Consider the following 13,525-nt stretch of genomic DNA (forward strand, 5'->3'; position numbering starts at 1 on the left):
CAGTAGTTTGAAAAGCTACTTCCAGCCTGATTCGGTTTAATAAATAACGTATTAATAAAAATGATAACTGAATTTATAAAAATATATAATCGCCATAAATTATTGAATTACTTGTCGCTTTTTCACACTTCTATGTGCAAAACAAAACACTGCCATATGCATTTAACCAGGATACTGTGTAAAATATCTGAATATGGAACTGAAACATGGATATCAATCTACAATGTAAGACTAGAACAGTCTTACCTTTATGGCCTGCTAACTGAACCCAAGACAGCCGTCTTCGTTGTGAAGCCACCAAAGGGCACTTGACAATGGTCTTTAGTTTCCACCAGGCATTGGTTTGCTGCAACAAAATGAACAGAATTATCAATAAATATAGGAATGAAGTGCATTAAATGTTTCAAATACTCAAATATTTTAAATGTTCAACCTTTGATAAGAAATCTGCACCCCAAAGCAGAAGAGTGAACAGAAAAACGAAACCAACTCAGTGTTTTGATTAATCAAGCAAAATGTTCTTTAAGAGTGTGACTCACACACGCATGCAAACACACACATACATGCGCACAGACAGCCTCAGATGAGCTGTGAATCTCGCACTTCAGCTCATGACATAGACATCTGGTTTGCTGCCCATTTCAGAAGAGCATACTGGAAACCCTTTCAAATCATTCCCTCAGAACTGCTGTCTCAGTTTATAATGCAGTTCACTTTATTTGGCTGGGTTCTATTTTAATGGGCTCTTTTAATGCACTAATTCTTTCGAAGGGTTCATCTTCCAAGCAGAAATGTACTTCTCTTGTACTATTATTATAATATTCTTTGCCCCCTGGTATTGATTTTAAGGGTATTGGTATTGATATACGCTGTAAAAAAAATGCTGGGTTCCACATAATCAATTTGTGTTGGGACAACATAAAGAAATTAAGTTTAATTAAGTTTAAAGTTTAAATTAAGTAATTAAAGGAATAAAGTAATCTTATTAGTCTTTACAAATTTAAATGGATTTAACATAAGAAAATGTCCCAAATAATCTCAAGAATTGTGTTGTTTAAGCTCATTTAAAATTAAGTAGTTTAAACAAATAGCAATGTCATTTTTTAGTGTGTGTATATATATATATATATATATATATGTGTGTGTGTGTGTGTGTGTGTGTGTGTGTGTGTGTGTGTGTGTGTGTGTGTGTGTGTGTGTGTGTGTGTGTGTGTGTGTGTAGGTACACCAGTCCCTTCTGTATTACTTCCCCCACATAGAGTAACAGCAGATCAGTAAACTCACCACAGTTAGACAAATATTGCAGCTGTTGGACAACATATTGTACCTTTTACGTGAGAATGTAGTCGTTTAGATTGCAACTATGCAGTTTATTTATAAGGAGAGTGCCTATTTTAAATATTTATCATTTCTGAGATACAGCGCATCGCAATCCATCAGCCTATCATAGTGAGCAGAGCAAAGACGGTTGACGCTCCACCACAAGATGGCAACAGAGACCGCATAATAAGCCCTTAGAGGAGAAAAACTCAGCGTAAAACTACAAACTTCAACTGATCAAATCATTAAAAAGTGAGATTCTAAGTCGATCTCTTTCCTTTGTATGTTGTAGTGCTGTATTTAAACCATAGTAATCTGCTAGTGTTTGCTTTGGCTTTTTCAGGGTCAATTATTGTGATCTCCCCATTGCAACAGAGAAATACTGGGAAATGTCTCTAGACTGATGGCATTCCATGCCATTCAGCCTTATAATCTTAAAATGTCAGCAAAATCACCTGTTTTCATCACCTGTCATCACTTTAGATATTATGCTAGAGAATCATTCAAACACTAGCTCTAAAGTGACGTGTGTGAAGTAGCAATGGTTTCTGCTGTTCTGACGTCATCTGCAGATGTGAATGAATGGAGGAAGAAAGTAGTCCCTCAGTAGGCACTCATATGAGCAATATCACATGAGTAGCAGTGCGATATGGCTGTATATTGGCACTGGTGGGAGACGTGAAACTATACTTTAGCTGTTTGTTTATCTGAAAATAACTGGACATATTAGAATGTTAATCGATAAAGCATTTAATAGTTGTATAATTTCATTTAACCAGTTATTTCAGTAACTCAGACTACTTTCTAAACTGTTATCAATGACATGTTTCAGTATTTTTATTGTACAAAGATGTAAAGAGCTGAACAATTCAGAATTATAATAATTGTTCAAGTTGATTCATAGAAAACGTATTTTTAACAATGGTGTGTGGGGAAATTACAAATCATATCGAAGAGTCCACAACATTAATTATTCTTTTTCACAAAAGCTGCTGTTTTGATCGCTTAAGAAATTAATGTCTTATAAAAGCTGTGACCGCACTAGAATTTCAGCTTGTGAAATCAAATCAGATGGTGCTACAAAAAGCTACAGGTTAAAACAAGATGACACTGACCAAACGAGTGATATATGCTCCATAATTTACATTTCTGTACAGAGAGCTTGTGTTTTGATCTTTTATTAATCTCAAGCATTCACATGATGTGAATCCGCAGGTCAGCGTTTGACAATCTCACGAAATGCAAAACTTGTCGCACAAGTTTGTGTTTCCAGTTTGGTGCATTCTCATACGTATGAATGGAAGTGTGACCTCGCCTTTACAGTGTATCTTCAGTTTGTTGTTCATGATGACAGAATTTGTGAGCACACAGAATCCAGTCAATGTGCACTTACAGTAACAAAATTCAATGTATCTGTGTAAACCCTGTGACTAATTCTTCTGATTGACCATTGTATTCATAATCTCAACAGATATGTGTGTGATTAGTTATAATAAACCTGACTCACTGTGTATAGATTTAAATGTGATGCCACTTTTTTACACTTAATGATAATAGATCAAATTAATCTGCATGGAAGTCTTGGTTTATTGGTCCATAGACTCCCATGTGAGAATTTTGAAGGGATGACTTGCATGAAACCAAAAAACTATTCCTAAAAACTTGATTTGCATCATTTGTTTCGCTTTTTAAACATGGGCAAATAATCAACTGTGCCCATCACTTGGACCCATGAAGGGCTCAGGTTGGAATGACTCTTCTCAATATGGTGGCCATGACTAACTGTTCACACTTTGAAATGTCCTGAATTCAGAGGTGGATTTATCCCATAAGAAATGCACTGATAATGCTACACATTCTAAAAAATAATAAATTAATAGGGTGGGCACATTATTGCCCACTTACTTTTTCAGCTAAACTGATTCAATTCATTAAAATGACTTTGGTTTAATAGCCCAGGTCCACTGTGTGTGTTAGTCTGTAATTAGCATTTATTTGGCAGTAAAACGCTTAAATAAATGGCCTTAGTTTACTTATTTTATTTAGTTATTTCCATCTTATTATTTGTTTATTTTTTTGTTTTTAAATTGCTTATGCGAAGTGTATACTGTGGGTGTTGAAATCGTAAGGGTGTAGCTGAAGTGCAGTGTTTGTTCTTCCACTTGACATGGAAAGAAACTCATTTGTTACTTTCTTCATGCATGAATCAAGTTTGCCAACTTGCTTAAGTCACCCTTCAGGTACAAGAGCTGGTTTGAAAACCCTCTTTACGCAATTATAATTGAGCCTTTAAACTGAACATAGTCCATAAAACTGCTTTGGAGAGTTGGACAAGATCCAGACGGCACATCATTTTAAAGTCAAGCACACTGCGTGCGTATGGCCCTGTATAAATACAGAGAAAAGCCATAAACCAAAGGCTATACCCAGCACTCTGTGGAGCTGTGCACACACACATTTGTAACACACCCATAACTAAATATTGAACTGGACAGTCATGCAGACAACTCAAACATCATGGTGCCAACACTCAAACAACCACCAATCACGTTTTATAAAAGTGTGACATGTTTCTATTAAAACATAAAAAGCTTTACCTACAATAAACATATCACATACCAAATCACAAAAAAAGACCTAACACATCCATTGCTTTCCTTAAAGAATGCAGTAAATACAAACATGAGACATTTATGGCATTATATACACATTTAAAAAAATTTAAAACCAAAAGTTGAACTCGACACATTTGGTGGGCTTCATTTGCTAGTATAAGACATAAAAGAGAAATGTTTTTTCCTTCTGCCTACTCTACTTTTTAGTAACTAAAATGTGCTTCTACTCTAGAAACATTCCATTTCAATCATATAATTCCTACAGTGAGGTCTTAAAACTGACCTGAAGTTGCTTCACCATCAAACTGCAGATGGAAACTTGTTTGTTACACTGTGGCTTCTGCTTAAATGTCAAGCGGCAATGAGTTTATGTTTTGATACGGGCTGATAAAAAGTGTTTGTCACTTTGTGACACCATATGTGCTTTCTTTCTCTAAATAGATGTCTGGAACAAGTCTGCACAAACATTCAATTTAAAGTCTCTGAATGGCTTTCTACCGTGTCATTGAGTTTGACTTTTATTGTGACAAAGAAGATCAACATTGATCAGTTCATTCAGTGCAAGATGTGCATCTCTCCGAAAAGCGGCAGGGAGATATTGTGCAGACTTGGCGTCTAGATTTACAGAGGCAAAGTGTTTAAAGTACAATGACAGCGAAGGCCTTCTATGGCTGTGAATGAGCACAACGCATGAGACATCCATTGACTATAATCACAGACATGGCAGAGGCGAGAAACAAACGTTAGGAGATGATTGGTTAGATATGTTAAGCACTCTTAAGTGTCTGTTAAGTGTTAAACATATTATTTGTACATCTTTACTTGTAAAAATGGTTAAAAAACAGCCCTATAATTTACATTTACCCTGTATTTATCTGTATTTATACAGATCTGAAGCGACTAGTGAATTCAATGTTACTTTGGCACTGAAGCCATAACAAGAACATTAGCTGACAAAAAGAACAAATGATTTGTAACAGCTGCTTTCCATTCAGTGCTAAGAGTTTTCTATATTAACAATTAAATTAACTTCTGTGGTAAATGGAACTTGCAAATAATTTAATGTATTGCTCAAGCTCTATAATCTAAACAAGAATCCATATTGAAAATTTGTAATGTGTGTATTTATACAACTTAGGTTTCAAGTAAGATAAGAACTGTTGGGGTGTGCGTCTGTGTGGTTTATGTTGTGGAACAAAACATTCAAGTATAGTCAAGTTGTGTCTACCACAGACCTTATTTTGCTCTTTCATTGAAATACCCACATTGCAAAGCCCCAAATAAAAAACAGGGAAGCCATGGTGTATTATTATTCCATGTTTTGACATCACTCTGTTATATTTATTAGTAATAATAGTAACTAATAAACTTATGTCGAGTTCAGACTGCAAGATTTTCAAAGTAGTCGGGTCACGGATGTTTTCACACTGCATGACTATCTGGGCTAGCGTTCCGTTGTGCTGTTTACACTGCAAGATGGACCGGTGACAGGAGGTTTCACACTGCATGACTTTAAAATAGGAAAATTCCAGACAACTTTGTCCAAACTACATCTCACAACCAAACACGCAAGAAGTGAGATGGAAACAATGCAAGGTCACGTAGTATATATTCTGTTATCAACTACATAATGAGAAAGAAGCGTTTAGTGGGGTAGAAAATGTACTTAGTTTTTCCACTAGTTTGTCCACTAGTTTTTCCTCCATTTCTTGGGATCCAAATAAACTGATAACGCTTTTAACGTCTACCCTAACCTCCCGCTGGCCTGCAGGTACCCATGCTAGTGGATGCTGCTTTCTCATTGGCTGTAGGTGATTGCCGATGTTACTTTCAATCAGAACTCATTCACACGACATGATTTGAATCGCCGACAGCTCCAGATATTTAACATGCCAAATATCTCACAGGCATCGGCGATTCTCTCAGAGGGCGTCTTTGATAATTCACACTGTGTGATTATTACTCACGTGCACGAGCACCGATTTGCCTGTGATTTCAAGTGAAAAATCGGGGCTAAAACCATGCAGTCTGAACTCTGCATTATGGTAACTAATAACAATAATGCAATAACATGCACCTTGTTAAAAGCTGCTTTTAAACAATAATTATAGTGAAAAGCGCTATACAAATAAACTTGAATTGAACTGAATTGAATATGATATCTGATTGGCATTACTCCACTTAATGCAGCACCATACATTGTTTCTTATGCTGTCAATTATGTTGACAGTTGACCAGGCAGCAGTTTCAAAAAATATGTGAATTTGGTGTTAAACTTACCCATAACAATGTGAAATTGTATCATTTGTGCATGCTTTTAACGCCTGTTTTATATTTGTAGTTTAAACAATGATCTATTGTATTTAATTTACTACAGTAAAGACCACTGGGTGTTTTATTTATGTACTTTTGCTACTTGTTCAAACTGAACACAACAACACAATTCTTAGTTTGTTTGTTTTTTTTGGGAGGGGGGGGTTAAGTTCAAACCACTTAAATTTGTAAAAACTATTTAATTAACTTAATAAATTTGTGTTGGGGCAACATGAAGGAATTGTGTGGAACCCAGCCTTTACTTACAGTGCAGAAAAACATAAAGCACTGTTTATTTAATTTGTATCTTTTGTATTTATCGATGCTTCAGTTTTGTTTACACTTCATTTTCCAATATCCTTGTTACATTTAACTATACATTTAAGTACAAAGTATATTATTTAACTACAAATACTTTTGATATGGTTAGGTTAGAATTAGGGTAAGCTATGTGTAATTATCTATAATGTTATTACTAGAGTAATTGCTATGAACATATGTAATATCCACTGTAAAATAAAGTGTTAATAAAGTGTAAAATCAAGAAATGTTTTATACAGATCCGCTCCCTCATAAAATCATCAGTTATTTCCATATTGAGCTATTCATGTAATCTGTTGAAATATTCTTCATATAAATATCGCAGAAAAACAAAATATAATAATGTCTGTTTTTTCCAATTCCAATATTTTTTCAATGCAGCATTACTACTGTTTTTATAGCAAGGCAGCCACTGATTTACTGTTTAAATCTACTGTATGCTACAGATGCTTCAACCTCTATTTTCATGCCACTGTAATTTTAGTTACACATATATTTTAAATTGAGAAGAAACACTAAATATTCTATAATAATAAAAAACTGAAAAATATTGTTTTTAAATGGTGTTTGAGCATAAGGAAGAACATTTCTGAGATGCGTGCTGCCAGATTTCATCCATGACATCAAATCTAAAATATAATGGTAAGCCTGACAAACAACTTTCGAGAATTTTCATGGGGGGTTTTTTCCATTCAAACTGACAGGAGCTTTACATGCAAGACTGCCAGAGAGGCATGCCAAAGATGATCACCAAGTGAAACGTCTTAAAGGGACTTAGGCCATTATCTTTAATATCTATGTCTATGCTGGCTGAGTTGGAGACAGGTTAAGTTGATTTATTTACATCTGCTAACACTTTATTTTGATATTTCCTTTTAGACATTCTGATGACTAAAAGTTTAATTTTGCAAGACTTTATAAGAAAAAAAATGTCTGCTTGATAAATGTAACTTTATTTTGTTAACTTTATCTTTATTTGACTTATATTTTACTGACTATATGTAACTTGTCAATGTACTATATTGGCTAACCCTAACAGCCTACTAATACTAAATAATGAGTGTTCGTTGACATGTATTTACAGTACTTACAGTCAACATCAAAAAATGGACCATTAAAATACTATTACCGAGTTGTTTTTTAAGCATAGATCAGTTACATTCAGAAAGCATCAATAGTGATTGTACCATTCACTAACACAACTACTTTCCAAACAATTTGCAAATGTCACCACTAATGAAATTAACAACATGCAAGTATGCACAAGAGAAAAAAAAAGATTTGGCACATAGCAGTTAAGCCTGTTGAGCTTGTTATTTCACCACTCAGAGTGCTGCCAGCTTATTAAAGCTGCACGCCTCTGATATTTGTTCAACTCAAACTGCATCGAAGATACTTAATGCAAACAAAATATAAACAATTCCGATAAAAATTCTGAACAGCCTACTTTGTAAACAATAAGGGGGTAAAAAACATATTGATCTGCTGTGCATGGATGTTTTCACAACACACAACAGCAAATACATCAGAAAAGAATGTACAAAAGCTTCCTGATCCAAATCTAGCTGCCGATGTCATGTGTCATGTCACATCATACAGCGGTTTTGACAACATGATGAACAGAGATGATTTTGTTATTAGAACAATTATCTGAAACACCCACGCAAATACCATCATGATGACCCCGCATGAGTCTTTACAACAAACGAATGGAACATATCATGCGTGAATGCTGAAGTTATTTGGAAATGTGCCAATTTCAATCTATTGATTTTAATGCCTACTGTATGTAGAAATGAAAGCTCTCAACATACAGAGACAGGTATCAAAAGACTAATTTGGTGACTCAAGAACAGACTAAAAAAAGGGTTTCATAACAAAACAGTTCCTCATTGCTGGTCTCATGACTGGTTTCGAATAGTCTTATTTTAAAAAGAGATCGTAATAATAATAATAATAATAATAATAATAATAATAATAATAATAATAATATAGTCCTATTTTAATTCACTGGAAAGTCTATATTTACCATATAAGTAATGAATCACAACAAACACTGAATATTTTTTCTGTATATTTATATATATATTTAAAATTAAGGACAGGGACTAAAAAACACTATAACTATATGGTAATGAGTCATATGTCCACTTAAACCAATGTGTGTTGCTCTAGATGTGGGTTTGCATTTAGGTTTCACACCTATTTTAATAAGGTCGAAGACCTAGTTAGATTTGTTTTGTATTATTTTGAGTTAAAATTACGTAATATATGCTACATATTAATATAAAACAATATATTAAATATGCAGCATGGAAAAAATCAAAGGACCTTTTAAATATAATCAGTTTCGATTTATAGTGAAATTTTATTTTTGTTTTACGCTGTAAAGTAAACTATGATATTTCTTCTGAAATTAAAGTAACAGTATTGTCATTTTCAAAATGGTTTTTACATAGAATAATAAAAAGGTACCATGTTTTCAGACATATACCATTGTTTTAAATTCAGAAGAGGTAAGAAAGCAATATTTGGTTAAATAGCATTGATTTATAAACAGAATAAATGAAAAAGCTTCATAAACTAAAAAGCATTATAAAAATTAAAATATTACCATTGTCATTTACGAAATGGTTTTTACACAGAATAATACAAAAGGTAACATGTTTTCAGACACATGCCAATGTTTTAAATTCAGAGGAGGTAAGAAAGCAATATTACATTGCTTTCAAATCACAATAAATGAAAAGGCTTGGTAATCTAAAAAAACACATTATAACAAGAAAAACATTTAAATTTGGAAGAAATGTTATCAGACCTTTTTAGGGTAAAACAAACATTAACATTTTAAACATAATAAAACACGTATATTTTCTAGATGCTGTTTTGTGTTTTCAGAATTATTTTAATTAGGTCATATAGAAATAAAAATGCATATTCAAAATGACAGAAAACCATTTAATACTGTATAATATGTATATAATACATAATAAATGGTTGGCTATAGCACAAAGCTTATATTTTGTTGTTTCATTATTTTTTTGTTTCTAAAATGTGTTTTAAAAGCCTATGAAAACTTCTATAAGGTTTGAGTGTGACAGCTCCAGTCTTATAGCATTACGCACAACTAGGTTTTGTTATAAGTTTATAATGACATAGTTATAGATTATTTAAATGATTTTTCCTTTGGAGGGCAAAAATGTTGGAAATTAACAACTTTTTTTTGCAGCCAAAACAGCCAGTGGTCAACTTTATAAAATATATCCAGTGTTTCTGCAGCATTGCAATAGAAGTTCCATTTTTGATTCCCCACAAAACATTAACCTTAAATAACTCAGTGAACAGTTCATAAAGGAACATTTTAATAATCTCCACCTCCCCAAATAAAGGGCATTTAGTACAATACTAAAAAGTTCCAAAAAAATACACTTTCACAGTTCCACAAGAACTAGGACATTTTGGTTCCCCAAACAACCTGTGAAAAACAAATCTCACAAACATTTGAATACACTAAAGCACATTTCGAAACTGGAAACAAGTATGTACTTGTGCATTGAAAGGTTCCATAGATGTTAAAAGTTCTTTGTGGAACCACCAGAGCCTTGAAAAGAACCACTATGTTTTGTTTTTAACAGTGTTGCAATACTGACAAACATTCACAGGAGTAGGAGAAACTAGCTCAGGTTTCCCTTCATACAAGACCAAACCTGCAACCAAATATCCGAGTTGCTACCTCTCTAAACTCGTTGTTTTTTCTGCTTGTAGCATGTGAATCACTCACCTCTGCTGAGTCCACCGAGTCCCCCAAATGCTCCAGAGTCACGATGCCTTTGCTCTTGGTCTCGTTGTCGCTGAGCAAGTCATCCTCCGACTCGTCAAACGCCGTAGAGGAGCCATTAGAGGAGATGGAGGAGTTGGAGAGTTTGCGTCGCAGTCTTCCGTTCACCTCCTCCTCCAGATCCTCCTCAGTGATCTCCCGCGAGTCCCCGTCCGACGTGATGGTCACCTGCGGCACCTGGCACCCTCTCCCCGGGTGACTGTCCGAGAGAACGCCTGCTTGCCCGCTGTACTGTTCCGCCATCTGTGCTTGATCATCACAAATCTGTGTGGATGAAAAGTTTCCTGCGCGTCCTCCTCCTCCTCCTCTTCCTCCTCCTCTCCCTGATCCGTCGCAAACCGGAGACGACCGGGAGCACACCGCCTCTCTCAGAGACCTCCGCCTCTGTTTGGGCATCGAGAGAGAGAGAGAGTGAGAGAGAGAGGTGACAGGAGCTTTGTTTATCCCACCCTCTGTCACTCGCTGCGATAGAGAATGAGTGGGGGGCCCTAAAGTAAAACCCCAGCGTTGATGTGTCGATTCAGTCCAGTGACTTTATTTCCAGTTGGTTATGTAACAAACGATCTCCATCCAGATAAGTTTGCTCAGTGCTCAGTGCGAGTCCGCAGACGCGCGTTCACAGCGGGGGCCCCTGCCTGTAAACAGCGCGCGAGCTCCGTCAACACACATCTTCCGCATTTGAAACGTTTCGCCACTCTTCCTGACTTTTAATTTGTTTGACTTTTAGCTTTGTTGCTCATTTCCTTATTCAGTGTAGTATTCGAGCACGCTGCTGTTTGTTGATATCGGGTTTAACCTTCACTTTGTTTACAAAAGTTGTCATATGGTTCCGTGAAAAACCCTTGACGAATGTTTTAGTGCATAAGATGTTATTTACGTTGTAAAGAGTTTCATAGGAAAGAGTTTCATATTAAGATGTTCTTTATACCAAGAATTGTTTTTTTTTTCTATTCTTTTTAGAGCTGTTGAATGACGTGAAGCAAACATTGTTGTGAAAAACGCCATTTTAGACCATGCGGTTTTGATCAAAATGACATTTTGTTATTAGCAGGGGGGACTTAGTGATTTAGGGGCTCCAAGCAATTCCAGGTATGGGGCCATAGCATTAAAACTCAAAACACTTTATATATATATATATATATATATATATATATATATATATATATATATATATATATATATATATATATATATATATATATATATATATGTGTGTGTGTGTGTGTGTGTGTGTGTGTGTGTGTGTGTGTGTGTGCGTGCGTGCGTGCGTGCGCGTGCGTGCGTGCGTGCGTGCGTGCGTGTGTGTGTGGTAAATAAACTGCATGTTAAAATATATATTAACCTACTTAATGTAAAAGTAAATACAATAAATTCACAAATAAAAACGTTCACAAATTATGTACAGTTAATTAGCCATACTTGTGATTCATATGATTTAATTTAAATATTTGCATATGCAGTACAGTAGGAACGTTCCTGGGGGCCTCGGATTAGAAAAGAAGTAATAACATTAAAATCTTAATGGTTATATATAGACAGATTTGACAACATGTGATAGAAAAATTATAAAAGAGTCACATGATTAATATAGGCTTCTTGGCATTGATCAGGGCCCCCTAATTCCCCGGGGCCCTAAGCGGCTTGTTATAAGATATTTGAAACAACATCGCACAACATTGTGTAGCTTAATTTAAATAACTTTTGATTGTTTTTCAGATTTATTTACATTACAATGCAACAAAAATAGATTAAATTGCTACTTTAATAATCCTTCACTTCACTGTTTATTTTTATTGTGCAATTCTGCATTATACTATAGGTCAGTCCCGTATCAGGGGAGGTTCAGGTGGTTCGGAAGACCCACCCCGCTACTGACATGGTCCAGACTTTGATTGCTATACAAGCTCATTTGTGCCATTTTTGACAGTATGCCATCATAAATTGGAGAAATAACTGATATAAGGCAAATATATAAGACAAATGTAATTTTTAATTATTCAACTGGATGAATTCTGACTGAGGAAATGAGCTGGCCAGTTTGTTATTTGCTATAGGCTACAGGTGTTATTATTTTTAAAACAAGTTTAATAATATTCCTAATTGTTTTTTTATAAATGATGGAATATAATAAATTTGTATTTTAAAAACAAGCATATTTTCACATTTCTTCGTTCAACATTTTTTAATAAAAATAAATTCTAAACTCAGAGCATTATTTATAAAACTGTAATAGACTACAGTTTAAATGCCCATTTGTAAATAAACACTACATGGTAAAATAGTATGGTAAACACTTTGACAAAAATGTAGGGAATACTTTTGTTGCATCAAAAAGTGTGGTTATTATAATCACCATATGACAAGGTGATCCAGCAAAAATTTGTGTTAAAAATTTCACTAAAATGCAGTATTTGAACCTCATAATTTAATAGAAAAAGAGTCGAATAACTGCAAAAAGGTTTGCTTTTTGAGAAAAAGAACTGCCCCATACAATAGGCTGGCTACTGGCCTGTCGGTAATAGGATTAAAGGGAAAAACTGTGACTGTATTTTATAAATGGTTGCATATCAACCAATTGTATTATGCAAACTATTATACTGTAATTATTAAATTAGTTTGTAACTGGAAAAAAATAAATAAAAACATAGCCTACTTAAAACTGTATTTTCTGGTAAGTGTTCTCAACACAAAACAACATGACAATAAAACAATTCACATCAACTAATAAGAAAACAAAACAAAACAAAGAAAATACAATGCATTCATGCCCGTAGGCAGTGGGGGTTCAGGTGGTTTGAAAGACCCACCCCCCACTGACAAAGGTCCAGAATTTGTCCGATACTTGAGCTCAATTGTCCCATTTTGACTGCTCTGCCATAATAAATTGTGAAAATAACCCAGCGAAGAAGGCTTTGGCTGTCGCTTCAGTGTGACTGAGGAAAATTGAATGTGCTAGCCAGTTTATTATTTAAATTAATGATATGACAATATGCCAGTTTTTAATTTAAAACTTTAACAGATTACTTTTTAATGATATATGATGTAATAAATTTGTGTTTAAAAAAAGGTATTGTTCTCATATTTCTTTATTCTAAATCTTTAGAAAATGTTTTTTGCA

At 34.5% G+C, this 13,525-nt stretch overlaps 1 protein-coding gene across 1 annotated transcript in view; it reads right to left on the minus strand.

Moving 5' to 3' along the window:
• itpka (inositol-trisphosphate 3-kinase A) overlaps positions 1 to 11,071 on the minus strand; it is a 35,074-nt gene extending 24,003 nt beyond the window's left edge. The window contains exons 1-2 of the mRNA XM_056477182.1: positions 10,351 to 11,071; positions 247 to 346 (exon numbers count right to left, since the gene is read on the minus strand). Of these exons, the coding sequence (XP_056333157.1) occupies positions 247 to 346; positions 10,351 to 10,803 (553 nt within the window). The 5' untranslated portion in view covers positions 10,804 to 11,071. The remainder of the gene's footprint in view (positions 1 to 246; positions 347 to 10,350) is intronic.
• Positions 11,072 to 13,525: the final 2,454 nt, after the last annotated feature.

Source organism: Danio aesculapii, chromosome 17 (assembly GCF_903798145.1).
Source record: "Danio aesculapii chromosome 17, fDanAes4.1, whole genome shotgun sequence".
Taxonomy (NCBI): domain Eukaryota; kingdom Metazoa; phylum Chordata; class Actinopteri; order Cypriniformes; family Danionidae; genus Danio; species Danio aesculapii.